This window comes from Trypanosoma grayi (genome assembly GCF_000691245.1).
Source record: "Trypanosoma grayi strain ANR4 Tgr_175_V1, whole genome shotgun sequence".
Classification (NCBI taxonomy): Eukaryota; Euglenozoa; class Kinetoplastea; order Trypanosomatida; family Trypanosomatidae; genus Trypanosoma; species Trypanosoma grayi.
The window spans coordinates 1-25,604 of record NW_008825794.1 but is presented as its reverse complement, the minus strand read 5'-3'; the positions used below and the strand labels follow the sequence as shown (position 1 = coordinate 25,604).

The following is a 25,604-nucleotide window of genomic DNA, read 5'->3' as shown; positions in this document are numbered from 1 at the left end:
TAATATAATATAATATAATAATATATATATATATAAGCAGAAAAGGGAGAGAGGCAAAGCCCGCAAGAAAAACCGGAAGAGAGAGAAGGAGTTGCGCAAGCATAAACAAGCACAGCCGTCCACACCAACCCAGCGCTCGTATATTCTACTGCTCCCTTTCCCCTTAGCACCATCCCTGTTTATTTGTCTTTTTTTTTGCTCTCATCTCAGCATTCACCTCTAGATCCTCTCCTTACCACCACCACCACCACCACCACTACCAGCAGGCCACTCCCTCTCATTCATTTTCCCTTTCGATCTTTCGTTCTTCTTTTGTTTCTCTTCGCGCCTCCTTTTCTTTGACATCTCGTTGTACCCCCTTGCTGCCCTGACTTCTTGCTTGGTTCTTGTTTGTTTGTCTGTTTTTTTTTTCGCGTTAATCCCGCACCCAACATCGCCCCGTTGAGTGCACGGGCCTAATCGCCTCAGTGTGTCTTTTTTTTTTCGTTCGTGTTCTTGTTGTTGTTTTCAATTCCTTCCCTTCGCACATTCGCAACGCATGTATCATGGTGATGGTAATGACGAGACCGCAAGCAGGGAGGACAATGAAGCAACAAGGTGATCCAAGGAAGAAACACAAAAGGGGTGCAGCAGACACACACACACACACACAGAGAGAGAGAGAGAGAGAGAGAAAAAAAAAGAGAGAGAGACGCACACAGGAAACACGTGAAGACAGGCATCTCATATGCGTTTCAGGCGCGGCACGAACCCTGGCACACTCTTCCCCAGCGTCCGGGGAGAGACGGGCCCCTTGAGCTCCTTCGTCTCCTGCCGCTGTGGCTTCTTGATAGCCATGCGTATCTTTCCCCCCGAGACTAAAATGCAACCGGCACCGTTCTGGTGGCCGGCATAGTCGGATGTGGAGAAGATTGTCACGACTCGAGCGTTGTCGGAGAGGCGCAGCCCATCGGCCTTCTCCTGGTGAGCACGGAAGATGTACTGGTAGTTGTAGCGCTCACAGAACATGTCGACGGCGCGCGAGCCGAAGGTCTTGATGTCGGGCCCACGTGGGTTGGGGCCAAAGCCGTACTTATCGAGCTGGTGGTTCGGCGGCGCGGGGTCAGACCAGAGCAGGTCGTTCACCATCATGCGCTGCGCCACATTGGTCGGGTCGGTGCACTGCACTACGGGAATACGCGGGAAGGCGGGGTCCGACAGGATCTCCAGTCGCTTGTCCTCACCGCCCGAGTACTGTGGTAGCCCACCATGAACACAAAATATCTTCTTGTCAATGTCAGCGATGACGGGGAGAAACTGAAACACCTCGTTTACGGCCACCCACACATCGATGCCGCGGTCACGACCGAACTTGTCGAGGCACTGGTACTTGAAGGAACTGTAGCCGTACACGTCCATGTCACCATTGACTTCCGGCGACTCGTGGTTGCCGCGCAGCAGTGTCACCTTCGATGGGTTAATCACCTTCAAGGCGAATAGGTACATAACGCACTCTAGTGAGAAGGCGCCGCGGTCAACGTAGTCCCCGAGGAAAAGAAGGTGCGTCGTCGTGTACTTTAGCATGATATCATCAAAGGCCACCACCTTCTCCAAGAAGTACGCCATGTCGGCGAAATTACCGTGGATGTCTCCAAAGACAGTGATGGGAGACTTCAGGCGGACAAAGAGCGGCTCCTTCGCCACAACTTCACGGCACTGATTGCACACCGAAATGACGAGTTTGCAAAACTCTGGGAGGCTTTCGTAGGTGAATCCGTTGTGGTGTGGGTTGGCGGCACGGCGTATCGTGTCAATAAGACGTGCCGCATCTATTGGCGGCTGCGTTGGGGAGTTCATGTAGTTGCGCATATCCTGCAGCTGCAGCATCGTGCTGTGGCTGGCGACCGCCTCATCGAAGGCGCGGGGTTTCGTCCCCGTTCCAGGCGACATACCCGCTCGCGGTGTGTCTGGCTCCGCCACACCCTTCTGGCCCACTGCATTCTGCAGCAAATCAACAATGGTCACTGTTTGTGGAAGGTTTACAAAGTCATCTTCGCAGAGAAGCACATTCTGCGAAAAGACATACTTCTCCGGCACGCACGCCGCTCCGGAGCCCTGTGCGTTGTCGTGCCCACGTTTTTCATCGCGCCGCTTCCCGTGGAAGGCGGGCTCCGCCAGGATGACGCTCTCCATCAGACGCAGACGCTCTTCCATCTTGAAGACGGTGTTGGCGACGTTTGGAAGCAGCTCAGGTGGCACCTTGGAAATAAAAGTATTGAACTCCAATGATGTGAGCTTAGTGTTGCTGATACAGTCATAGTTGGTGTTGCTGCGACCCGACAGTATTTCATCCGTCGTGATGAGATCAAGCTCGACCGACCAGTCTGGCTTCAACGTCTTGATGCGGCCCACCTTGTACAGTGCCCTGCCATCGGTAGAGTCCTCGACGCGGCAGCGGACAAAGAAGCCTGACACCAATGGGAAAAGCTTCGATCGTATCTTGTGGTGCCACTCCGAGAGCCGCTCGCGGTTGATGGTGACAGCCTGCGCCATCTCAAGTGTGATGATTGTGTCGGAACGAAAGGAGGGACTGATGCCCACCGGTGTGAGGTCAGGCGGAGCCTGTGGCGACGACGGCACATTCGGCGGGTCCATTGTTCTTTTTCTTGTCGTTTTTTTTTTTCTTTTTATCTTCGTTGCTTTCTCTTCGCTCAGGATCCTTGGATTCGGCTTCCTAGCAGACGGTACACCGCTGAGGACGGGAGCTCACAAAGCTACCTGCTTAGCCGTAAGAAATCATGCAGGCAGAGGCAGTTAAAGAGAGAAGGGAGAAGGGAGAAGGGAGAAGGAGAAGGAGGAGGGAGCAAGGGAAGATCGACAGGAAGTGACGTCTAGGTGTGTGGGCGTGCATGGCTCCGTCCGCGCGTGAGCATGAGGCGGAGCGGAGATAGAGCGAGAGCGAGAGGGTGATGCCGAAAGAAAAGAACCACAGCACGGCCAAGCGCAATGTTCCCGACGTTTCAAAAGGTTTTTCCCCCTATTCCTTTTTCCCCAACTTTGCTCCTCAATGAAAGAAAAGAAAACTCAAAAGGTGCGGCGCACGAGTGTACATTAAATGAAATACACCCTACGATATGCTGCGTTCTTCCGTGCGACTGGTCTCTGCTTCTCTCTTCTTCTCTTCCCCTCCCCATTCCCATTCCCATTCCCCACCACATTCCTTCACATACTAAAAGTAAACAAACTTTTTTTATTGTTCGTGTGTAAATCGTGTACATGTTATTGTTCTTGTCGTTCCGCGCGCGTGCGGGTCTTCCTTCGCTACGCGGGTGGCGCCGTGAGGGCGGGGCAACACGTGCCGAAGTCCGTGATTCGGCCGAGCGACTCCCGCGCATCGCCGGAGAGCTCGAGTGACTGACAGTGGGCCTTGGCAAGCACCTTGCACGCTAGTGAGAGCGTCTTCTCTACGTCGAGGCTCACGCGTGGCGCTGCATTGAGCAACTCCGAGAGTAGCGGCGCCTCCTTCGCCGCCTCGTCTTCACCGCCGTCGGCACACCGAGGACGGTCCTCGATCGCCGTGACGGCGCCACGCGAGTGGTACACGCTCGTCAGCGGCAGCACTGGCGCCGACAGGTACACCGACGACGGGGTCGGCGGCCGCGGCAGTGCCACCAGAAGCTGCTGCTGCTCGCCGAGCAGCTTCTTCAGGTTAGGGGGCTTAATCACAGCGGTCGGCATGGATGGATAGTGACTCCGTCTTCCTTTACGCTCTCTCCTTCCTGCCACGCGTGCACGCGAGGGCGCCACAAAAAATCGAAAGAAAAGCATGTAAGAGAAGGAAACCACGAGGCAGCAAACAAGAGCGCAAAAAGTGGGGATGGAAATATGGAAAGCCAAGAGAGCCATAACCTGCAGCCGCGCTCCCTACAGAGATATACACAGGCACACATCCATATGTAAACACGTATTTGTAGGGACTCGCTCGCCTCACAAACGGGCGTCGTCACTCTGACGAAAGGAGATACTTCGGTTTTTTTTTGTGCTTTTTGTTGTTGTTGCCTTGATTGTAGTTCTTGTTTACATCAAACACCCGCATCTTCCCCCTCTTCCTCCCTACTCTCCCTCACGCCACCACTTCCACAGACATACAGACAAAAGACACAGCGAGGCATACGCACCGACTCATTCCTTCTTTGTCTGCCGTCTAGCTTTCTTGTTCTTCGCCTTCTCCGCCTCCGCGTCAAGGATCATCTGCATCTGATCCGCCACGTGCTGCAGCATGTCGTCGAGTGTCTCCCCCTGCATTTCGCCTACCTCAACACGAATGCCATCCGCATCGTTGGCCGAAAAGGCAAGCGTACGCCTCATGTCAATGGACTCAATCGTGTTACTGAAATCCAGCAGTTTCAGAACCTTGGCTGTGCGTATTACCTCCTCCGTTGCCTCCACCGTCTTGGTGCCGAAAGTGTTACCTGCGCAGTTGACAACGACAAGGGCTGTATTTTTCAGAAGCGCCTTCACGATGGCGACCCCACCGTCATCCGTGAGGCCGTTGTCGGCGATGCTCAGTCGCTCCAGCGATGGAGGGTTTGCCGCGATGAGAGCCGCAACCTCCAGTGCACCGTCGTCGCCAAGCATGCAGTTGGAGAGATTAAGCGAGCGCACGCGATTCGGTGCGGCGACAAAGCGTGGACGCAGCTCTTGCATCCCCTTCAGTCCAAGTGTGTTGCTGTGGAGACTGAGGTCGAGTATGTGCTCGTTGTTCTCCAACAGCCGGCCAACGGCCTTGCACCCGCGGTGCCGTACATCGTTGCGGAACAAGTTGAGCGATGTTATACCCTTCCCGGCAAAGCGCTGCATCGCCTCGCAGAGGTACTCTGTCCCCTCATCACCGATCTTGTTCGCCATAAGGTTGTATACGCACAACGGGTTGCGCTGCATGGAGCGCAGCAGACACTTTGTGCCCATCGGGCCAATGTTGTTCCAGCTCAGGTCCACTCGCGTGAGGTCGCGGTGGCACGCCGCCGCCTTGCTCATTGCGAGCAGCGTGGCGTCGCCCAGGTCGTTAGCCGCTAGAATGAGCGTAAAAAGTGTACGGTTCCACTGTCCGGGCTGCCCATTGGGGCTGACATTCGGAATGAAGGCGCTCGCCAGCGCAATGCCCCCAACATCCGTAATGTCGTTTTGCGCGAGGTTCAAATGTTGAATGCTCTCGTTCCTGCGAAGAACCTCCGCCATCGTCACAGCCCCCTCATCGCCAATGTGGTTCTGCGCAAGGTCTAGACGCACCACATGCCGACTCTTCATGAGGGCGGTACCGATGATAAGCGCACCGCGGGGGATGAGGTTCCTCCCCTGCAGCTCCAACACAGGCGAAAGGAGTGCCGCCTTCCACTTCCTCCTGCTGAAGAAGTTCGTCGTCGGGTCCTTGCTGGTGCCGGGCGGCGGTATCTTCTCCTTTTTCTTGCCCATCCTCGAGCTGTACTACGTTTGTGTGTGTGTGTGTGTGTGTGTGTGTGTGTGGTCCAGGGCAGTCAGCCATAATAGCAAAAAAAAAAGAGAGAAGGGAGAGTACTGTCTACGCACATAGTCTGACGTGCACGACGTCGCATCGGAAAGAAAGTGTGCCCTAGCACCAATCTGCAGCAGCAACCGCAGTGGGGGGAAATTAATCGAACTTTTACACCCAGATGATGCAGTCAATACTTCTCCATCCGCCGCGGCTGGCGGAGGGCGGCGAGAAACGCCTCCTTAGTGGCTACTTGCTTCTTCTCATGGGCCTTATCCGCCGTCAACTGCTTCTCGTGTGCCTCCACAGCTTCGCCCGCCTTGCGAGCATGTGCGAGGGAGTTGAAGAGACGAACCACACCTGTCGTGGCGACAGTGCGAAGACGGTACTCGTAGTCGTGGCGGTTCTGGTGCTGCAACAGGCGGTTGTGGCTCTGATTCTTTACAGCGCGGTGCAGCAGCTTTAGCCCCATCGCTTCCGCGGGTGTGCGCTCCGCGGAAAGGTCGGTCTTTGGCACAATCTTCTCGATTTTGGTACCCACAATTTCCATAGCAGCGCGGCCAACTGGTTTCTGTAGCATTGGTGCGGCTCGCGTGGTGCTCTGCGCCGCGATCTTCGTCTTGGTTTTCTTGACGGCAGCCTCCTTCCTATCCTGTGGGGCCGCGCCCGTCAATTCAGCGATGCGCTTCTGCAGACTAGCAGGTGAGAGTTTGGGGGCGCGTTTCACAAGCGCGACGGTCTTCTTGCCCTTAGCCCTCTTTGCTGTTCTGCTCTTCTTTGGCGTTGACAGCTTGCCAACCGCGCCGCGAAAGCGTCCAGCCATCCCTTCGCTATTGACGTGGCTTTCTTTGTTTGTTGGCTGTTTTGTATGTGTTGGGCCAGAGGAAACATTGAAACCACGTAGTGACACGGTATGCCATGCGAACACACACACGGAGGGAAAGAGAGAGAGAGAGAGAGAGAACGAGGCAGAAGCGAATGAAGTGCTGTGTCGAGTAGGCCTACTGTCACCATCATGCTTCCCCTTGCACACTACCATTTTATCTTGAAGTCAGATTTAAACGTGTCTTTATTATGTATATATATATATATATATACCATTATCCTTACTTGTGGGAGTGGTTTTTTCTTGTTTCTTCTTCTTTTCCTTCTCTTTCTTGCTTTCCCTGATACAATCCACACCACCCAGGAGGTTTAGAAGACGCATTACAACACATTGGATGTCCCTTTTATTTGCGCTCCTACGCACTCGCACACACAGAAACACACAGGGAGAGAGACACACAAACTGCACCGCACTGTCGAATCCATCACGCGCGTCATTGGGTCACAAGCGTCAGTAATTCCTGTGAGTGCTGCGGCCGCCACCACCACGGCCATTGCTGTAGTGGCCACCGCCACCATTGCCGCCGTAACCGCTACGAGCACCGCCGTAACCGCTACGAGCACCGCCGTAACCGCCACGCGCACCGCCGTAACCGCCACGCGCACCTCCGCGGCCGCCGCGATTGCCGCTGTTCAGTTCCCGTGCAATGATGGGTGGCAGCGACTCAATGACGCTCAGCTCCATCCCGCGGACGGGCGTTGCGAGGATCTGCTCCACCGCCTCCTCCGTCACGTCAAACACACAGCCCGGGGTGTCCTGCAGCAGCGTGATGTCGCGGCACCGCGTGAAAAGGTTATCACCAAGGTTGTTACGCAGAATGCTGCAGAAAACAGGAATGGGGAGCGTACGCTGTGCCAACATTTGTATCGTCGCGGAGCCCTTTGCGCCAGTGATGAGGCCGCGCTTTGTGATATTCGTGGTGTAGCCGCTCATGACGGCGAGGGCAGAGGCAAGAATCTCCGTCGGGTCCGCGTCCTTCAGCAGCTCAGCCGCCTGGTCCATGAAGAGATCAGTGGCGCTGCGTTCCACGCGCGCCAAATCCTCCGCGGTGTCTCGCGCCACCGCCTTGAGAATCTCGTCGCGTGTTGGCGCGGGGAGTACCTCAAACTTGATCTTCGCGTGGCGCTCGATGCGCTCCACGACGTACTCATCTTTCGGCTGGTGCAGCAGCACGCAGACGCCCTTGCGGCCGGCACGGCCAGTCCTACCGGCGCGGTGGATGAAGGCATCGATATCGGCAGGGGGCGCGCACTGAATAACGAGGTCCACCATCGGCAGATCAAGCCCGCGCGCGGCAACGTCTGTCGCGATGAGAACGCTGAACTTGTTGTCGCGGAAGCTCTTCATTGTGCTTTCACGTTGCTCCTGCTGCATGTCGCCATGCAGGCACTGAGAGTCCAGCTTCGTGTTATTGATGGACAAGTCATGGCAGTCTTTTTTAGTATTGGTAAAAACGAGGGTTCGACCATGGCGACCGCTGTACACTTTCACCAAGTCCGCCAGCATGCTGGAGACTTCGTTAAAGCTGCACTTGCGACGGTAGAACTTGATGGTGTTGGCGGTACGCATCGTGCCATGGCCAACCATGTCGATGAACTCCTTCTTCTTGGAGATGAAGGAGCATGTGTGTACCCAATCTGGCACCGTCGCGGAGAAGAGAAGCGTCTGGTGGCTTGGCTTCCCGGCCTCGGAACCATTCTGCTCCGCCACCTTCTGCAGTAGCTGTTCAATATCGTCCTTGAAGCCGATGTCCAGCATGTGATCAGCCTCGTCGAGGCACACCATTTTCACCCGGTCAAAGCGCAGTGTACCCTTCTCCAGGAAGTCCTTTGCGCGACCCGGGGTGGCCACGACAACGTCAACACCATTGAAAAGAACACGCTCCTGTGTGTTGTACGCAACGCCGCCGTAGAGCGCCGCCACAACGAGTCCACCACTGATGCCGGCAACGACGTCCCGCACCTGAATGGCGAGTTCTCGTGTGGGACAGAAGATGACCGCGGCAGGCCCGCGGCCGCGCTTCGAGGTGTCGTCCAACTGTGCGAGTTTTTCCACGATGGGAATGCTGAAGGCGAGCGTCTTGCCGCTGCCAGTTCGCGCCTGCACAAGCACATCAGTACCCTTCATGATTGCCTCGTACGTAAGGGCCTGCACCGGGAAGAGCGTCTCAATGCCTTGGCTGCGCAACGCCTTAACTGTGCCGTCGGAGATGCCGAAATCAGTGAAAGGACGGCTTGTCGCGACGGAGCCGTTGTTAGGCACCGCAGCATCTCCAGCAGCAGCGACTGCAGAGGAAGAATCCTCAGCTGCCTCGTTCGTCTCGAGGCGCTTGCGTTTTTCCCTAGGTGCATCTTCACTCTCCATCTCTCGCACATGTTCACCAGACCGCCGGGACATTTTTTTTTAGGTGTACGTTTCACTTTCTCTCCTTTTCGTTTATTGAAAACTTACTCACTCACTCTGCTTGTGTGACTGTATTCTGATGCGTTAATTTCACGCGCTAATTACTACTAACCGTAACGGAATGATTGTATGCGTACGTGTGCGCGTAGCCGTTTTGGTTGTGCAGCCCAACACGAGTCAAGGGAAGACAAAACGAAAGCACACAAGAACAACAACAACACAAAAAAAGAGAAAAAAAAAAAGAACCAAGGCGAAGGATGAACAAGAATAATGATGAAAACAGACGAACCAAGGAGAGCGCTTCAATAGTAGAGGGAATCCCCCCCCCCCCNCCCCCCCCCAGCAGCTATACGCACCAGCGACGTTGAGTGCATCACGATGATAGTGAAATAAGGAGGCAGAGGGGAATATAGAAAAGGAAATGATAGAGGGGGGAGATAAAAAAACAGGACGGCGTATGCGAGTAAATTGCTTGTGTATCAATGTGCGCGGCACCAAGCTACATTGCAGCCGGAAAAGCTGCTATAGCTTCTGTTTTCTACGGACAGAAGCCAAAGTACGATGTTACGGAGGAGCGCGACGCACCGAATGGGACACTAATACAACGCCCACCGACGGGGGCGCCATTGCCGTCGTAGAGAGTACTCTCCGGTGGCTTCATGGCGTCAAACGCCCGTTTTATGTACTCGCGGTCCCCAACGAGCTCGCGCATTGGCAGTGGCCACGTCTCTTTACCAAAGGTGCTATCGACATGACTTCCGTCATCGCTTGTGCGAAACCAAGCGAACTGAAGCGCCTCTTGCGCGCGCGGCCGCTTAGTCGGGTCAAACTGCAGGAGCGCCTTCGTAAGTTCAACCGCCTCCTCTGGGACACCGCTCCATTGTGTTTCGGCAAAGAGCGGACCGTCCTCCATCTCCTTCACCAGTTGCATCTTATTACCAGAATGGCGGAACGGCAATTTGCCTCCCAGCATCACGTACAAGATGGCACCCACTGCGTAGACGTCCATGCGAGATAGCAGGTCCGGCGTGGTAGCGAGCTGTCCGCTCTGCGTGAGACTCTTCACCGTCTCCGGCGCCGCGTAGTTGAGCGTGCCGCAGGGCGTCGCAATAAGGGGACTGTCGCAGTGCGAGTCGAGCGACTCGCCCGATGCCGACTTGGGCGGGCCGTGCAGCGAAAAGCGGGCGCCACCAAGCCGCGCACGTGCACCGCCATGCCGCGGAAACGCTCGCGCAAGGCCGAAATCGACGAGCGTCACGTGGAAGTCACCGCCGTCGATGGGCGTCACTAAAATGTTTTCCGGCTTCACGTCCCGGTGAACGACGCCGACGTCGTTGTGGAGGTACGCGAGCGCGCATAGCAGCTGCTGTACCACCGACCGCACCTGCGGTACCGAGAAGACAGTGTCCCGCAAGGCCTTGAAAAGCTCACTGCCGTCGACGCAGTTCATCACAATGACGACGTGCAGCGGCGTGTGGAAACAGTCGAGGAGTTGCAGGCAGTTGCTGTGGCTAATGCGCCCCAGCACCTCCACCTCGTTTATGACGTCGAGGCGCATCTTTTCTGAGGTGAGGTCGCGTTTGCTGAACACCTTGAGAGCGACGGCATCCCCCTTTTGCACCTTCTTGCCGTCAACGAGACTCACCGCTTTGAAGACTGACGCAAACGTCCCACGGCCAATAAAGTCGTATATGTCATCCGTCTCGTACAGCTGGTCAATGTGCCGCTCTTCCCGAAAGGGGAAGAGTGACATCCGGCGCAAGGTGTGGGCTTCCCTTCGCTTTCCTCTACCACTTCACAGAGCCAATGTAACCATAAATGGCGATAAGCAGCGAAATCAAAGAAAAAGAAAAAGGAAAACAAATCCGGCGCCCCGCATGGCAGAGAGAGGAGCAAAACATCACCGATAAACAGTCAGCACAACAACACGAACCAACAACAAGAACAGAAGCAGCACTAACAATCGTAGTAGTAGTAGTGGTAGCAACCCAGCTGCAATCGTGTCACCCTTCCTGTACATTCTACGCCTATCCAAGGACTGATGGAATGCGGCGCCACCGCAACAGCCACCATCCGCGTCATGTCACATCACCGTCTTCCACAGGAGAACTGACATTTGTCCCCATGTGATGTAAATGTAACCCTTTGTCTCGTGTGTGACGTAAGAGCCGAAGTTCTTCCCCACGACACAGTGCCACACACCCTTATACTTCCGCTGAAACTCCCGCTTCACGAAGGAGGCGACAGCGTTTTCAAGCGACTCCGTCTCGAAGGCTTGAATGACGAAGTTGCGCGCGTCCTCCTGCATGTCCTTCGTCATATCCGCATTGAAGTTGAAATCAGCCAACTTAGTCATTCTCCCTTCCTTCGTAACACACTTGCTCCTACCTGCCGACACCACGCGTAGAAATGCACACACACACACACACACACACACACACAGAGAGAGAGAGAGAGAGACATAGAAAAGAGATGGAGAGAGAGAGAGAGAGCAGAAAAACCAAAAAAAATAAGAAAAAAAAACATCAACAAAGAACAATGCATGCACAAATAGAAAGAAAACAGAGAGGCATATGTGCACCACTGCAGCACCTTCTTTGAACTTTACGCGATCCATGAGACGCACCTAGCGTATCGATGCACACATCCCTTTCTTCCATGGCACTCCCTTGCCTCATTGCCCACTTACGACATTGGAGTTCTTTCGATCAGTAACTGTACAGCTTCCCTTATCTCCCGCAGACCCCGCATCAGACCCGCATCTACAAGCTGTGACTCGTCGTGTTGCCGCGCAAACGCGTCCGCCAATGTGCTAACGCCATGCGCGAGCACTCGATTACTTTCAAGAAGAAACGCGTTGGTGCGCATGAGCTCTGCCTTTTCATTCTCAAGGCGCTTATTATTCAGCAAAAGACGTTCGCCGTGCTCTCTTTCTCGCCGCGCCACAGACGCCGAGCGCCGCACGTCCCGCGGGGTGGTCGTCCTGCACATGACGACGCCGGAGTCGTCATCGTCATCGTCGTCATCGTCATCGTCATCGTCATCGTCGTCATCGTCATCGTCATCGTAGTCATTGCAGCCCAACTTCTCGACGCTCCACTGCGGCTTCGAGTCCTCATTGAGCTCTGCTTCCTGGCCATGGTCGACAAAGCTTCCGTCGCTACTCTTATCCGCCATGGCCGGCGTCACCTTCTGCGTGCGACAGCGGTAGAGAGAGTCAGAAACAAAAAAAAAGAGGACGAGAAAAGGAGGCGTGTGATGAAGAGGGGCAGAGGCGTGTGTGTGTGTGTGTGTGAGGCAGGGGAAGCTAGCCAGCAGCAGACGCAGAAGCGGCAGTGGCGAGGGAACGCAAAGGCCGACAAGAAAATGCAGCAAGACGCAAAGCGAAAGAAACCCCCCGCCAAAGTACATACGGAGCCAACTTGGACACGAACTTCAAGAACAGAGCAGAGAGCACACAGGTCGGCTTTGGGTCGGCAAAATAAGAGAACTAAAACCGCTAAAAAAAAAACGATCGATTGCTTCACTTTGAATCCTTGGTCATTTCCTACGCCTGAAATTAGCTGCTTCGGCCACACCACACAGACTTTCCCGTGCATCATGACGGTATCTAAAGCTCAAATTTGGATTTCCTCTTTTCTCAGGCATCCGCATCCTTGACTCAAAGCTCCGACGCCGAAGACCATAGCTGCACCTTTATTTTTCCTTTCGTTTTCTCTTCGATTTTCGTTGTATGTTTGTGCATGCGGCAAGAGAGGGTTCCTTCAGATAACATAGTGAGGGCGCAGTACTACGGATTTTCCTGCGTGCTGCCGCCAAGCAAGCCTTGGGCGGTGTTGAAAAGATTCACAGGCGATTTCCCGTCTGTGATGAGATAGCCCTTGAGGCCCAACCCACCAAGCAGTTTCGCCTGCATCTCCGGCCCCGCCCGCGCAAGCGACACGAGTGTCTCCCGCCCAATGGCACTCACCATGCGGCGTACCCTCTCTGCCTCCGTTTCTGCCAACTGACGAGCCTTGGCAATCTCCAGCTCGTTCTGACGTCTTGCAAGCTCCAGTTCGAGGTCCTGCTTCTGTTTCTGTTTCTTAAACTCTGAATCCGCCGTTATTTGATACGCCTTGGCCCGCATCTGCGCCTGTTTCAATTCAGACTCGACTTCGATAAGAAGAGATTCTGCCTTGGCCTTGGCCTCCGCAACAGACTGGCCGCTTGCCTGAACCGCCTCGCTTTGCGCCTGCAGCTCCAGCCATCTTGTCTTGGTCCGTTCTACCTCAATCTTGTCGAGCAGCTTCTGTCGCTCCAGCTTTCCCTTCGCCTCCTGGTCCTTGCGCTCCTTGCCGTGGCGCGCGGCCGCTTCCTGCGACTTGGTCGTAATCTCAATGGCAAGCTGCACCGACTTCTGTAGACTATCCCGTGTCTTGGCATCAGTCGGCTCTACGGACTGGATGTCAATGTTTGTCACGACCAAGTTATTGGTGGGGAAGCACAGAGAGTTTTTAATGTTTCCATCTGCATCGCAGCCAAAAACCGCCTCTCGGATGATTTTTGCAGAGTTACGGTGAAATGAGTCGAAATCTTCGGCCGCCACGGCGCCACGCACGCGCGAGGCAATCGTCTTGCAGCAGTCTCCAACAAAATCCGGCACGGAGAAGATCTTTGCGTCGGGAGCCACACGGTCTACATCGAAATACCAATTGTAAGACAAGTTAAGCTGCAAGCGGGCGTGATCGGATGTCTCCACGACAACCGTGTCGCTCGAGAAACGCGGACCCAGGAAGAGCTGCAGGCACTGAACCACATTTGGTACTTTTGGTTTGCCCCCACTGAGCGAGAGGACTGTGAACTCCTCATCTGGAGAAAGAATGATTAAGTTCGGTCCAGAAACAACGCGCGGTTTCTTCTGCTTGTAGTCATAGATCTGAACTGCCGCATTGTGTTGGACATTAAAGCGCACAATACGGTGTCGCACGCGGGTGCTAACAAAGTTGGGGTCCCTTTCACCTTGTGTACGACGACCATCGGGGCAGGCGAGCAACGCCTCTACCTCCGGCGAGAGATTCTTATCCCAGAGCACCTCATGTTCATTAAGCATATACGGCTCCCCAATCACCGCCCGCACTACGCCTGTCGTCGTGTCCATTACGTAGATACCTTCATTTTTGTCCAGTGCAATCACACTTCGCTGCTCGATTATGCGAACACCCACTTCGGGGACATACTCCGCGGCGCCCCACAGCATCCACTTCTCGCCAGGACGGCGCAAGCGGCCATCCTCACCGCCCTCCTTGACAGTCTCCACAGCTTGCAGCAGCAGCGCTTCATCTTTTCCAATCACCTTCACCGGCTGCACACCACCAACGAGTTTCTCACCGGGGTGAAGAAAGAAGCTGCACGGTCCTCTGCGCACACTCTGCTTGCCAAGCTGAATTACACCATCACTTCCCACTGGGTTCTCCATCACGCAGTATTGTTTCCCATTCAGTACAATCGCCTGCACCGTGGCAATAACACTTTCATGCACGTCAGGAATATGTATGGGTGCGTCCTTGTTAGTAACGAGCCACCGCTCCCCCGCCCTGTGTGAATTTCCGTACACGTCGGTGAAGTTGTGCCGCGCCTCAAGATGAATCGCTTGGCTGTCGCTCAGCACGATGCCGTTGACTGTCCCAACAATTTCCTCTTCGACAGCAGGGAGGTACGCACCTACTGTCTCGTTCAGCCACGTCTCACCGGCCCGTCGCCGCACCCCGCCACGGTCGGTGAAGTCCATCAACGCGCGTAGCTGCAGCGCCGTGTTGGCATTGACGGCGTGCGCAGCCACCTCGCGCACCACTTCCACCTCAACACGCGGCACGTATGTCTGCGGGCCTTCCACCATCCACTCCGTGCCGGCGCGCACGAGCCCGCGCACGCCGTCGGTAAAGTCGCACACACATCGGACGTGGTAGCCCTTGTTGGGGGGAATCACCTTCAGCGTGGAGAGCCAATTACCATTTTCGCACTTGAGCTTCTCTCCCGGTTGCAACGGGAACGGTTGCTGCTCAAAGCGAATCTCCTCCTCACCCATGCGCAACCGCACACTTGTGTTTGCCTCCAGGACCGGCTGTCCAGCCTCGTCGCGCACGCACGGGTTTTGCACGACACAGAAGCACCGTGGCGGTACCACAATGCAGGGCAGCGGTTCAAAGAGACATCGCTCATGCCCTTTGCGTGTGTACACTAGCGGCCCCACTATGCATCGTGTTACATTGGTGTTGTTATCCAGCAAGTGAACGTAATGGTGCCGTTTGATGCGTATGATATCACCCATCCTCGACCGTATGTCAATACGTAAAAGAGTATATGCGTGTGTGCGTTTGTGTAGTTATATAACCACGTATATCAATATACACAAGAATAACGTGGACTTCACTATTCCTTCAACAAAAGAAAGCACACACCAATCTTTACAAATATATATATATATATATAAATATATATCGGCAACAGGGCCAAGCAAAAAAGAGAGACGTACAATACCACAGAAAGAAAAGGAAAACAAGATCACAAGAGGAAGAGACGGGACAAGCCCACACACAACAACACCCACGCAAGCACAGACACACAGGCATATGAGCAGGAAGAGCGAACATCACCCTCAGCATTTTCTATGTCTACCTGAGGTGCAGGAAAGGGTCAAGCATCTAGAAGAGATTACGAACAAAAAAAAAAAAAAAGAAATGCCTCTATCAAAGCTTCAGCCAGGCGTGAACTGCCTCTGCAGAAAGGACTTTTTGGATGAGATCAGTAACGATAATAATATCAATAACAATGGTACTGCACGGGACGCGAGTATCACCGTTTTTGAGAACGCTGAACATCTCTGTAAAGTCGCTGAATCAGCTGGTCACGTTCAGACAGCTCCCGTTGAAGTCGTTCGATCCCTTCCGCGTGGCTCCGCCGCATCTCTTGCAGCTGTGCATCGTAGTGAGACTCCGCCATTTCGGCACGAAGGCGCAGCTCCTCTTCTCGAGACGCCGTGGACCCATGTCGGGCACAGTATTCCTTCAATCCCCTCGTCTGCACTCCGAGTTCCTCCTGCATGCGATCCATGTCACGGACATCGTCTCGCAATTCAGACGCGCGAGAGGCGATCTTCTCCATCAGACCATACAACTCGTTCATCTGCGTCACCATCTCGCTTGGTGGTAGCAGGTGAAAATACGACATGGTCTGGCGCGCCTTCTCTGTGAGTGCATTAATGCAGCGATCCACGGCCAACAGTTCCCCATGTGCTGCGCCAATAGCCTCCTTGAGAGAAGTACGCCGGGCCTCAACACATTCGATTTCAGCCGAAACAATAGACCGACGCATCTTTGCAAGTGACATTACATGCGTAGCATGCTCCTGTGCCAGATCCTCGAAGCGGCGTTTCCTCAGTGGTTGTGGCAAAATTTGATGCAGCAGCAGAGGCTCCCGCTCGTACGAGTTTGTCTCTTTGTTAAAGGAGACAATAGGGAAGGTGCCGACCTCACGCGCCACAAGGGCGCCCAGCTCGTCTCGCCGTGAGATACACAAATCCCACACAGGCTTTGTCACAAGCACTTGTCCTCCCTGTGCTAGTGAGCAAGTGTGAATGACTTGAGAAACCGCACGACCGTAGTAGTGACATCGGTAGGAATTCCCACAAGGTATTGCTGTTGGCTCCACAAAGGCTTCGCCGGTGTGAACCGCCATTGACAACCGCAGTCCACGGAACAGAAGTGTATTTCCTTCGTCATACTCTTCCTTGCCCCACGCACTGCGGAGTAGGGATTGTGGCCACGGCAACTGCATCATCCACCACTGCAACTCTGCAGCAAAACGGCAAGCAGCCACTGGGTCGTTGAAGGCGAGTAGTAAAGTTAGGCCGTCACTGTAGCATTCGTACGCCCCGTACTCCGCCATTTTGGGGCGTATTGCAGAGTTCATGAGCGACACGACAGACCGCGCCACACCCGCATCATCGGCCCACAGGCGATTCCCATTAAAAACGCTAATGCACACAAAGACGACATGCGTTTGCGGTGGGGCAACGGATCCGGAGTGTCCAATCGCATCCTCCAAGTCGTTGCTGAAGAAATACAGGCGGGACACAGCACTTTTAAGGGATTGTTCGGCCTCTATGCACTTGCCCTCAATCTCACGCATTGCGCGGGTGAGGCGCTCCTGCTTGGCCCCCAGTTTGTCCAAAGACTCTGGCACATTCGTTTCTTCTGAAGGAGGATTTTCCTTTACGAATTTCATGTGCTTGAGCTGGAGCAGACGATATACAATGCGCTCCACCGTCACCTTGGCATCAGGGTCCTCGAGAATATTACGCGGGGCGTAGAGAAAAGGAGCCTCATGCAGCTCCGCGTCGTGCGGCTCAACCGCGCACTCCGGCGCTCGCTGCACCACTTCACTGTAATAGCGGTCCAGCAAGCGGAGAATGTATGCGTCCCACTGCTTAAAGCGTACCAATACTTCCTCACGATCGGCAATGGCAACAGCCAACTGCTCTGTGGCATGCCTCGCCTCTCTTAGGGCGGTGCCGCGCTCCTCGTCCAGCCGCTTGTTCTCTGCCTCTAGCCGAGTGCGCACGTCGTCGACGCGCTGCTCTGCTTCGCGAATCCGTTCCTTGTAGTCCGTCTCGATACGGTTGATAAGGTTTCTAGATTGAACCATCTCTTCCGCGTGGCGTTCCTCCGCCGTACTATTCTTCACACGCGCAGACTTCAGCTCATTTGTCAGCTCCACCACCCGGCTGTTGCAGAGACTCTCTATGTGTTCAAGCTCCCGTGATGCCGCCTTCTTGACGTCATCCACCTGTTGCTGATAGATTTTGGTGAGTTCAGCACAGCGGTCCTGCAGCAGACGGTTCTCATTTCGCAGATTCATGAGATCCTTCTCATGCTGTGTTCTCAGTAAACGGATTTGATGCTCCGTTGACGTCTTTAACTCCTCCTTACTCTCATTCTCCACCTTCAGTGCCTTCTCAAGGCGTTCAACCTCTCTTTGTATCTCAGACACCTGCACTTTACACTTTTCAGTGATGGCGTACTCCATGTACTTGGCATCGTGTCTCGCATTGCCAAGCTGCGTGCGTAGGCTAGAGCACTTGCGCAGCAGCTCTTCAATCTCCTTTTCCTTCAGAGCCACTACCACCGCGTGCTTCTGTGCCGTTGATGTACGCCATGGCCTCTCCAGGTCGGGGCGGTGGAAAAGCTCTTCCCCACGCTGAACGCCTGTCAGCGTCTTGAGATACGTACCAGACACGCGGTTGGCAGCATACACACCCGTGGTTGCTGTCGCAGCCGCAGCGGATACTGGCGACGCGGCCGCCACTGCTGCTGTTGATGATGGTGGTGGTGTTTCCCACTCATTCGGTGGTGCCTCACTCGCCATCTCCTCTCTATACGAATGAAAATATTGTGTGGCATAGAGTTCACGCAGTGGAAGTGAAAAAGAAAACAAATAATTTCAAAGACCGACCAATAAGGGAAATAATACAGTATCAGTGGCAGCGATAACAAGAAAGCTCTCTGCCTGCATCATTTTCTCCCAAAACACCTCCTGCTACAAGCCGGGGCTTGTCTCATCCCAAAGCATGCACACATTCTTTCCAGACTTCTTTTTCTTTGCTTTTTTTTTTCATGTTCTTCTGATGGTTTTGTTGACTGTTTTTTTTTTAATACTTTTTGTTTGTTGTTCTCTTTTTTTCTTGTTTTGGGAGTGAGAGGGAGGGAGCGCTTTCCTCCTTCCCCTTGTTGTTTACATGCACAGGCACGGCCAGACACTCTCTGCTCCCATCCTGCGGTTACATCTCGTACGGAATGAAGTGAATCTCGAGCGTTTTCTTCAGTCGCGCCACCTCTTCCTCGACAGACCGTACCTCTTCGCGGCGCCGCGCCTCGCACACGCGCATATCCTCGCGCAGCGCCTCAATGATTTCCTCCTGGTTGGCGATGCGCGCCTTGGACTGTGTCTCGTTTTCGAGCGCCACCTGATCGCGCAGTTCAGCCTCCCGTGTCAACTCGCCAATCTTGTTGCTGAGAATCGCAATTGTGCCCTCGTACTGCGTGGTCTCACCCTCGATGGTCTTGCGATGCGGGATGAAGTGCGCGTCCAGAAGATTGCAGAGCCGCTGTATCTCCTCGTTCTTCGCCGCCGTAATCAAATCAAGGCTGTTCTGCTGCTCCTGCAGCTGCGTCTGCAGGTGGAACGTCGTTGCCTTGAGCACAGCCACCTCCGACATGAGCTGCGCCTCACGCTCCTTGGCGCCGTCTTGGCTTTGCACAAAGGTGTGGCGCACCGTGTCCAACTCGCGCTCCTTCTCTTTGGCGTCATCGCTCGTCCGCGACAACTCGGTCTCGTGGAGCTTCCGTTCGTGCATGAGTTTCTGCTGCAACTGCGAGACGACAGTGCGGTTGTTAGAGATTTGGGCGTTTAAGAATGTGATCTTGTCAAAGTTCTCACGCTCCTTGCGGCGCAGTAGCATTTCCAACTCTTCCATGCGCTTCTGGTTAGCCTCCATCTCAACCATCGTTGTTTGTAGCTCCCCTTCAAGAGCGGCCCTTGCGTTCTGTGTCACCTCCGTTTCCTGCAGGCTCTTTTCATGCAGGGCATGCAGCTCTGACGACAAGTACTCCGAGTCGTGATGTACCTGCTCCAGCTGCTGCTTATACTCACGTAGTGCCACATCGGAGCCCAACTTGATGTCTGTATTCTCCTTCTTCAAGACATCAATCTCATCCTGCAGCTGTGCACACTTGGTCTCTAGTTGCAAAATATTCTCCTTTGCGTCGTTTCCACGTCGCCGTTCCTCCTCTAGATGATCCTCATATCGGCGCTTGTTTTCGTCAAGTTGCGCGTTAAGCATCTGCATCAATGTGACATTTTTCCTGTCGTCCGCCTCACGTGCTTCAACGACCTCTTGCAGAGAGCGGTTCATTCCAAGTGCCTTCTCTAGCTCACGCTCGAGGCCGCCAATCTTCGACACATGATCGCGTATCTCCGCCTCTTCTTCTTGGAGGGTAATCTCCATCTTCTCCCGATACTCCGCGTGCTCTGCCTTGGTGACGCTGAGGACCGTGCGCAGCTCCTCATTATCGTCCTCAAGTGCCTTAATGCTCCGGTCCGCTTCCTCACGCAGATTGCACAGCTTGATATCTGCGTTGTGTCGCTCTTGGAGGAGAAGTTTTTGCTTCTCCTCAATCTCCACCCGCAACAAACTCACCTCGTTCAGCAGAGAGTCTCGCATCAGGACAAGTTGCTCCACCTGGCTCTCAGATGCAGCTCGCTCGTCGTGGAGGGATGTGGTGAGCTGCTCCACCTTTGCCATGAGTTCCTTCACCTTGCCGTCCTTCTCGCGAATGATTCGAACATGCTCCTCTTTCCATAGAATAAGACGCTCCTCCTGCCCCTCCCTGTCGCGGCGGTCATTCTCGCGCTTCTGAAACTCCTCCGCCTCATTCTCCTGCGCGCGAAGTTGCTGCAGACGAAGTATCTCGCCACTCTCCTGCTTCTTCTTGCCTCCCTTCTTCTTCCCCTTTTTTGGTGGCATCGTACCGCTCGTTGCCCCTTCGGATTTCACCCTAATCCAAAAAATCCGTTTTGTTTTGTATAAGAAAAACAAAATAAACAAAGGCAACAACAACAACAAAGAAGAGGCTAATAAGAAATTGCACGGTGCACGTGAGACGGTATCCACCGTTGAGGCTAATACAGGAAACAACACGCGTAATGCAGCTTCACTTTCTCAACAGCAACTGAAGGAAAGCGACTCCTTCTATGTGTACTTTTCCTCACACAGAGAAATCCTTGGGGAGGCAGGGTGTTTGTATCCTGTATGCGCGTGGCGTGGCAGACGCAGGTTTCGACGTGCTCTTACCGGACCTCTGCACCTGAGCCACAGCTGTATGCAAACGCGCCAGGGTGGCTAGAAGGGCGCTGTACGTTGACGCAGAGCAGTGCATACCGCATACCTCTATGTAGTCAACAAGTCTATTCACCTCTATGCACAGCTCACGCACGTCACTCTTGAATGTGTCGACATGGAAACCTGTTTCTAGCTTGCCTAGTACAGTCTCCAGGCTGGTGTTCACCGTAGAGAGGTACTCCGATGGAGAAAGACCACCTATGGAGGAAATCCAGGAAGTGCCACGTCTATCAGAGTCTTCTTTCTTATAGTCTTCTGAAGTCATTTGCAACACTACATAGCAATGTCCTTTTGTGATGCAAAAGAAGCATTACACACCGGCACACAGTTGTGTATATATATATATATATATACAATAGAAGGTGAAGAATAGAAAAAACAAGGAACAAAAAAAAATTTCTTCTTCACAAATTGCAGTAGCGGTAGAAAAAAAAACTGAGACCGTCTGGTACTCTTCCTATCAGGCTGATGAGAAAGAAAAGTTATATGACGACGCACATCGCATTATAAAAACCCTATGAGTTTTGCAGATACTGCGAAAGCCAACGAAAGGCATCTCCGTATCCGACCTTCTTGACAACACTGCACATATATACTTCAAGTGGGCGTACGGCTGCGTCTGTCACCTTGTTCTGCTTCCCCGTAGAGAGGCCCGTGAGGCCCATGGCGGCAATAAGATGTTCCTCTGAGACTGCACGTGGCATGTCAATTTTGTTACCAAGAATGATGAAGGGAGTCTTGGCGAGCTCTTCGGTTTGCAGAAGCATATCGAGTTCTTGCTTTGCTTCTGGGAAGCGTTCCGGGTTAGCGGCATCCACAATGAAGACAACGCCGTCAACCTTTGTGAAATAGTCCTTCCAAAGACGACGAGCCTCCAAGTGGCCACCCATATCAATGGTTTTAAGCTTGATGCCGCCAAGAGTTAGCTCCTCCACATTTGGATGAAAAGTAGGCCTGTGGACATGAACCTGATCTGTGGCAAGTTTTCCAAGCAGTGTTGTTTTTCCGGCATTGTCAAGACCAAGAAACAAAATTTTTCCTGTCTTGTTACTCAGTCCAAGGTAGGAGAGCATATCCCAGAACCAAGAGAACCACCCCATTGTTTTCTAATAGAATTGTCCCCAAATAGTATATGAAGTCAAGGCAAAAAACTATTAACAATAGGACAAGAGCAACATTGATAAGAATATTGGCAACAACCTCATCAAAAAAGAAAACCAGAAGCTGGCCGCTTCACTTGAGGTGAATTCCCAGCAGGTTGAGCTTATCAAGTGCAGCAAACTGTACACACACATTAGGCAACAGGAACATACACATTCAAAGAATCACTTTTTAAACTTTGACCTACCTTTCGGCCGTGGTCTGTGGGCGCTGCACCACGGACGATTATTTTCCACGTCCCATTGCCTGGATAATGACAATAATTTGTGTTCTGAGTTCATCACTGTTTCCATGTTCGCATACACCTTCATAGGCATCCCTTCGCAGCAAGTATGAAAGTGATTTTTTTCGCTAAGACGAACAAAAAGCGTTCGTTTGCATGAATGACAGCGCTTTAGAATGACATGCTTCATCTTTAAAAGGCGCGTGGGATCATCGGGATTCTGGCGCCTGTATTCACCCCTGAAAAAACGAGGGTTTACCATCTGAGGGCGGCCGTTAAGATTCAACCCTGCAGGCCTGCTCTTCCATGGGCTAAACGCTGTGATTCGTGCACGATAACGGATCCCAAGTATCCTTAGCATCAAACACCGAACTTCACAAGAGAAACAACGAAAAAAAAAACTCGGAAAGGAACATTGCTACATAGAGCCATGTTTTTCTTTTCTTTCAAATCATGCATCTCACTCTATTTCAACGAAAACGCACACACACACACACAAAGCCAAAGAAAAAAAATGCCTGCACAACCCAGCAACTCAATATCTGTCTTCGTGTACACATCCAGTCCAATCCAGCATCTCGTCTACAATCTAGTGTCTGTTTGCCCAGTGCATAAAACAAGCAATCAAAACTCTATACGTTGACGTTTTTCTCTACGATTCTCTTCTTCTTGGGGGGTGATATTTACGTCCTGATCGCGCAACGTCAGTCTGTTCTTCGCCTCTTCAAATTTCCTTATTGTCGCTTGATCCACGGCAGAGACCCGCGTCCCCGATCTCTTTGACATCTCATCCAACATGGATTTCAGTTTATCAAAGCTTCTTACCCAATAGTTCACTTCCTCATTGGCACGATTGATTGCCTTCATGGCCCAATCCTTTTCAGTCGCTCTGTACTTCTCTGCCTCTTCACGCTTTGATTTAACCTCTTCAAGGGCACGCTTGTAGTCACCCTTCCGTCCAAGTTCATAATCCAGGGTTCTCCGCAGTTTTTGCACTTTTTCCTCTATCAGTTGACCGTTGCGCCTCTCCGCCTCCACACGAGAAGTAAGCTCCCTTATTCTTTCATCCTTCAATTCCACATCACCTTCATGCTTTTCCGTCAAAGACTTCAATCGCCGCGATAGATCATCTCTCGCCTTCTCAGCCAGGTCCCGCTGATTGTCAGCAGCACGGACCTTTATCATGTGGCTTTCTGAAATTTTGGCAAATGTCTTCTCGCGCTCTCCTAAATGGGACTCCGCTTCACTCAGCCTCAACTCCAGATGTGCGCATCTTTCCTCAGCTTCCTTTTGAGTGTCATTTGAGGCATTCAATGCATTCATAATTTGTTCGTTTTCTTTAGCATAAGCGCTTTCTAATCCTGTGAAGACAATATCTATTTTTTCTGAAATCCATGTGATATGTTCCTCAAGAAGAAACATTAACGACTGCGTGGCGATATCAAGCCACCTTGTCGCATATTGTGAAACGTAGAGTTGCTTTTCAGATACATTGGATGTCTGCTGTAGTAGACACTCTGTTTCTGCCAGCTTCTCGCCAAGAAGTCTTTCACTACTTTGAATTTTCTCGTACATTTTTTGTTGTACTTCAATTTCCTTCCTCAGCACGGACAAAGCATCTTCGCACTTCTGAAGCGTTTCCTCAAGAGCCACAATTTTTCCATTCCGTGCCTCAATTTCGTTGATAAGTCTTACCTCACGTTCCTTCAGTAATTGTATCTCCTCCTCTAAATCTACCTTAACTGCATCTAGTCTAGTCACGGTGGCATTTTTTTCAGTATCCAACCTGTCAACTGTCATTTTCAGCCGTTCTACCTCTCCCATATACTCCATCGCGGCCCCCAGAGTCTTCGCAGAGTGTATCAAAAGAGCATCCCGAAATTCAATTGAGTGCTCCTCACACAACTCAAGCCTAGTGACCTTTTGCTGAAGTCTCAGTTGATCGAGGGAAAGTTTATTCTTCTCCTTCTGCAAGTCTTCAATCACTCCACTAAGTTCTTTGGACGTGTCAGAGCCTTGTATAATTAAACTATGAAGCTCTTCATTCTTCATATTAGCTTCGCCAAGTTGTGTAGTCATACTATTGATTACCTGCTGTCTTGCACTCACCTCAGACTCCAAATTTTTAATATCACCAAGAAGAACTTCAATCTTGTCTTCAAACTCAGACTTCATAAGCACTGCTGCCTCGTCTTTCCCTTCATGAGACCTTTTCACTTGTTGAACCTCAGCCTCCAACGCTACATTCTTCTCTTGAAGAGCTTGATTTACCGATTGCATCTGGGCAAGTGTGTCACGAAGTTCCTGAAGTTGATTCTCTAGAGAAGTCACCATGTAACTGCTGTCTGTTCGTTCCAGCTCCACTCGCTTTACTTCAGCTGTCAGCTGACTAATAGACAACTCCTGTTTTCGTAGTTCAGCGTTCCTCTCTTTTACCTGCTCAGACGATGCCGCCAACTTTGTACGTAGGTCTGCCACTAATTCCTGGTGTTTGGCTGCATTTTGTGATGCATACTCAAGGTCGCGACGCACAGTCTCCAGATCCATTTGAAGGAGCTTTTTCTCTTTTTCAGACTCACGCAAATCACACAATACCTTTTCCACACGCCCCTTCTCCTCCAAATTGAGGATCTTCGCGGCCTCAATGCGTTGATTAAGCAGAGAAATGGTGCTCTGTAGCTTCTCAATGGTCTCTAAATGTTTTTCTGCTTGCACTTCCAACGCTTTTATTTCCTCGTCTTTTGAATGGCATATCTCTTGCCATTTGGTGCCAGCTTCATCCAATTTGAAAACTGTCTCGTCTCGCGTGTAAATATCATTTTGCAGCGCCTCAATGCGTGAATGCAAAGACGCAATTTTTTTTTCAGCAGCTTCGGCCGTTGTTTCGATCTTCGAAAAGCGTTCCTTTTCGCGCTGTAACTGCTTCAGTGCATCTTCCCGACCAATAATCAATACATCACACTCGCTTTTTAGTTTTGCAAAAGCCTCCTTCGCATCATCCAGTTCCTTTTGAAGAACCTCGTTCTCGGCAATCCATTGCTTTTCAGCCTCACACCACTTCGCTATGGACGCATGAGCATCACGCCTGATTTGTTCCTTCTCGCACTCGGCTGCACTGGCCCGCTTTTGCTCGGCAGCCAAGGCGGCCTGCTTTTCAACCATCTCCTTCTGCAGCAGATGACACTTTTCCTCTAATTTCGTCTTCTTTTTGTCATCTTCAACAAGCGTAATCATCTCTCGTCGTAGTTCAGCCTTATCCTGCTCAAGCTTGGCGATGTGGGCTTGTTGCGACTTGATTTTCTCTTCAAGCTCACGTGTGTAGGCCTTCTCCCGCTGCAGTTGAAACTCTAGGTGTTTCTGGCTTGCCTTGACGCCTTGACGGCTGTCACCTTTTGCGGGCGATTCCATGTCTTCCAACACAGCAAAACTGGATCAAGCAAAAAAAAAAAAATCGAAGAAAGCCAGTTTTTATAAGCAGTTTAATCTCTTAAAGTGCGATCAAGGG

The 25,604-nt window shown here is 52.4% G+C and overlaps 15 protein-coding genes across 15 annotated transcripts; all 15 read right to left on the bottom strand.

Annotated features, from left to right (window-relative positions):
* Nucleotides 1-723: 723 nt before the first annotated feature.
* Nucleotides 724-2,634, bottom strand: DQ04_01751140 (putative phosphoprotein phosphatase; the record flags this gene model as incomplete). The annotated part of the gene is made up of 1 exon (XM_009311111.1): nt 724-2,634. The coding sequence occupies one exon, from the start codon at nt 2,632-2,634 to the stop codon at nt 724-726; it is 1,911 nt and encodes a 636-aa protein (XP_009309386.1).
* A 666-nt stretch (nt 2,635-3,300) lies between these two features.
* Nucleotides 3,301-3,717, bottom strand: DQ04_01751130 (hypothetical protein; the record flags this gene model as incomplete). The annotated part of the gene is made up of 1 exon (XM_009311110.1): nt 3,301-3,717. The coding sequence occupies one exon, from the start codon at nt 3,715-3,717 to the stop codon at nt 3,301-3,303; it is 417 nt and encodes a 138-aa protein (XP_009309385.1).
* A 444-nt stretch (nt 3,718-4,161) lies between these two features.
* Nucleotides 4,162-5,451, bottom strand: DQ04_01751120 (hypothetical protein; the record flags this gene model as incomplete). The annotated part of the gene is made up of 1 exon (XM_009311109.1): nt 4,162-5,451. The coding sequence occupies one exon, from the start codon at nt 5,449-5,451 to the stop codon at nt 4,162-4,164; it is 1,290 nt and encodes a 429-aa protein (XP_009309384.1).
* Nucleotides 5,452-5,678: 227 nt separating this feature from the next.
* On the bottom strand, nt 5,679-6,311 carry DQ04_01751110 (hypothetical protein; the record flags this gene model as incomplete). Its single annotated transcript, XM_009311108.1, has 1 exon — nt 5,679-6,311. The coding sequence occupies one exon, from the start codon at nt 6,309-6,311 to the stop codon at nt 5,679-5,681; it is 633 nt and encodes a 210-aa protein (XP_009309383.1).
* A 513-nt stretch (nt 6,312-6,824) lies between these two features.
* Nucleotides 6,825-8,771, bottom strand: DQ04_01751100 (putative nucleolar RNA helicase II; the record flags this gene model as incomplete). The annotated part of the gene is made up of 1 exon (XM_009311107.1): nt 6,825-8,771. The coding sequence occupies one exon, from the start codon at nt 8,769-8,771 to the stop codon at nt 6,825-6,827; it is 1,947 nt and encodes a 648-aa protein (XP_009309382.1).
* A 544-nt stretch (nt 8,772-9,315) lies between these two features.
* On the bottom strand, nt 9,316-10,530 carry DQ04_01751090 (putative protein kinase; the record flags this gene model as incomplete). The annotated part of the gene is made up of 1 exon (XM_009311106.1): nt 9,316-10,530. One exon carries the CDS (start codon nt 10,528-10,530, stop codon nt 9,316-9,318), a length of 1,215 nt encoding a protein of 404 aa, XP_009309381.1.
* Nucleotides 10,531-10,860: 330 nt separating this feature from the next.
* On the bottom strand, nt 10,861-11,133 carry DQ04_01751080 (dynein light chain; the record flags this gene model as incomplete). Its single annotated transcript, XM_009311105.1, has 1 exon — nt 10,861-11,133. The coding sequence occupies one exon, from the start codon at nt 11,131-11,133 to the stop codon at nt 10,861-10,863; it is 273 nt and encodes a 90-aa protein (XP_009309380.1).
* Nucleotides 11,134-11,462: 329 nt separating this feature from the next.
* On the bottom strand, nt 11,463-11,954 carry DQ04_01751070 (hypothetical protein; the record flags this gene model as incomplete). Its single annotated transcript, XM_009311104.1, has 1 exon — nt 11,463-11,954. One exon carries the CDS (start codon nt 11,952-11,954, stop codon nt 11,463-11,465), a length of 492 nt encoding a protein of 163 aa, XP_009309379.1.
* Nucleotides 11,955-12,567: 613 nt separating this feature from the next.
* Nucleotides 12,568-15,087, bottom strand: DQ04_01751060 (major vault protein; the record flags this gene model as incomplete). Its single annotated transcript, XM_009311103.1, has 1 exon — nt 12,568-15,087. The coding sequence occupies one exon, from the start codon at nt 15,085-15,087 to the stop codon at nt 12,568-12,570; it is 2,520 nt and encodes an 839-aa protein (XP_009309378.1).
* A 524-nt stretch (nt 15,088-15,611) lies between these two features.
* Nucleotides 15,612-18,182, bottom strand: DQ04_01751050 (hypothetical protein; the record flags this gene model as incomplete). Its single annotated transcript, XM_009311102.1, has 1 exon — nt 15,612-18,182. The coding sequence occupies one exon, from the start codon at nt 18,180-18,182 to the stop codon at nt 15,612-15,614; it is 2,571 nt and encodes an 856-aa protein (XP_009309377.1).
* Nucleotides 18,183-18,594: 412 nt separating this feature from the next.
* On the bottom strand, nt 18,595-20,340 carry DQ04_01751040 (putative paraflagellar rod component par4; the record flags this gene model as incomplete). Its single annotated transcript, XM_009311101.1, has 1 exon — nt 18,595-20,340. The coding sequence occupies one exon, from the start codon at nt 20,338-20,340 to the stop codon at nt 18,595-18,597; it is 1,746 nt and encodes a 581-aa protein (XP_009309376.1).
* A 241-nt stretch (nt 20,341-20,581) lies between these two features.
* Nucleotides 20,582-20,980, bottom strand: DQ04_01751030 (hypothetical protein; the record flags this gene model as incomplete). Its single annotated transcript, XM_009311100.1, has 1 exon — nt 20,582-20,980. One exon carries the CDS (start codon nt 20,978-20,980, stop codon nt 20,582-20,584), a length of 399 nt encoding a protein of 132 aa, XP_009309375.1.
* Nucleotides 20,981-21,230: 250 nt separating this feature from the next.
* Nucleotides 21,231-21,788, bottom strand: DQ04_01751020 (small GTP-binding protein; the record flags this gene model as incomplete). The annotated part of the gene is made up of 1 exon (XM_009311099.1): nt 21,231-21,788. One exon carries the CDS (start codon nt 21,786-21,788, stop codon nt 21,231-21,233), a length of 558 nt encoding a protein of 185 aa, XP_009309374.1.
* Nucleotides 21,789-22,040: 252 nt separating this feature from the next.
* DQ04_01751010 (hypothetical protein) lies at nt 22,041-22,460 on the bottom strand (the record flags this gene model as incomplete). The annotated part of the gene is made up of 1 exon (XM_009311098.1): nt 22,041-22,460. One exon carries the CDS (start codon nt 22,458-22,460, stop codon nt 22,041-22,043), a length of 420 nt encoding a protein of 139 aa, XP_009309373.1.
* A 263-nt stretch (nt 22,461-22,723) lies between these two features.
* On the bottom strand, nt 22,724-25,507 carry DQ04_01751000 (BRCT domain-containing protein; the record flags this gene model as incomplete). Its single annotated transcript, XM_009311097.1, has 1 exon — nt 22,724-25,507. The coding sequence occupies one exon, from the start codon at nt 25,505-25,507 to the stop codon at nt 22,724-22,726; it is 2,784 nt and encodes a 927-aa protein (XP_009309372.1).
* Nucleotides 25,508-25,604: the final 97 nt, after the last annotated feature.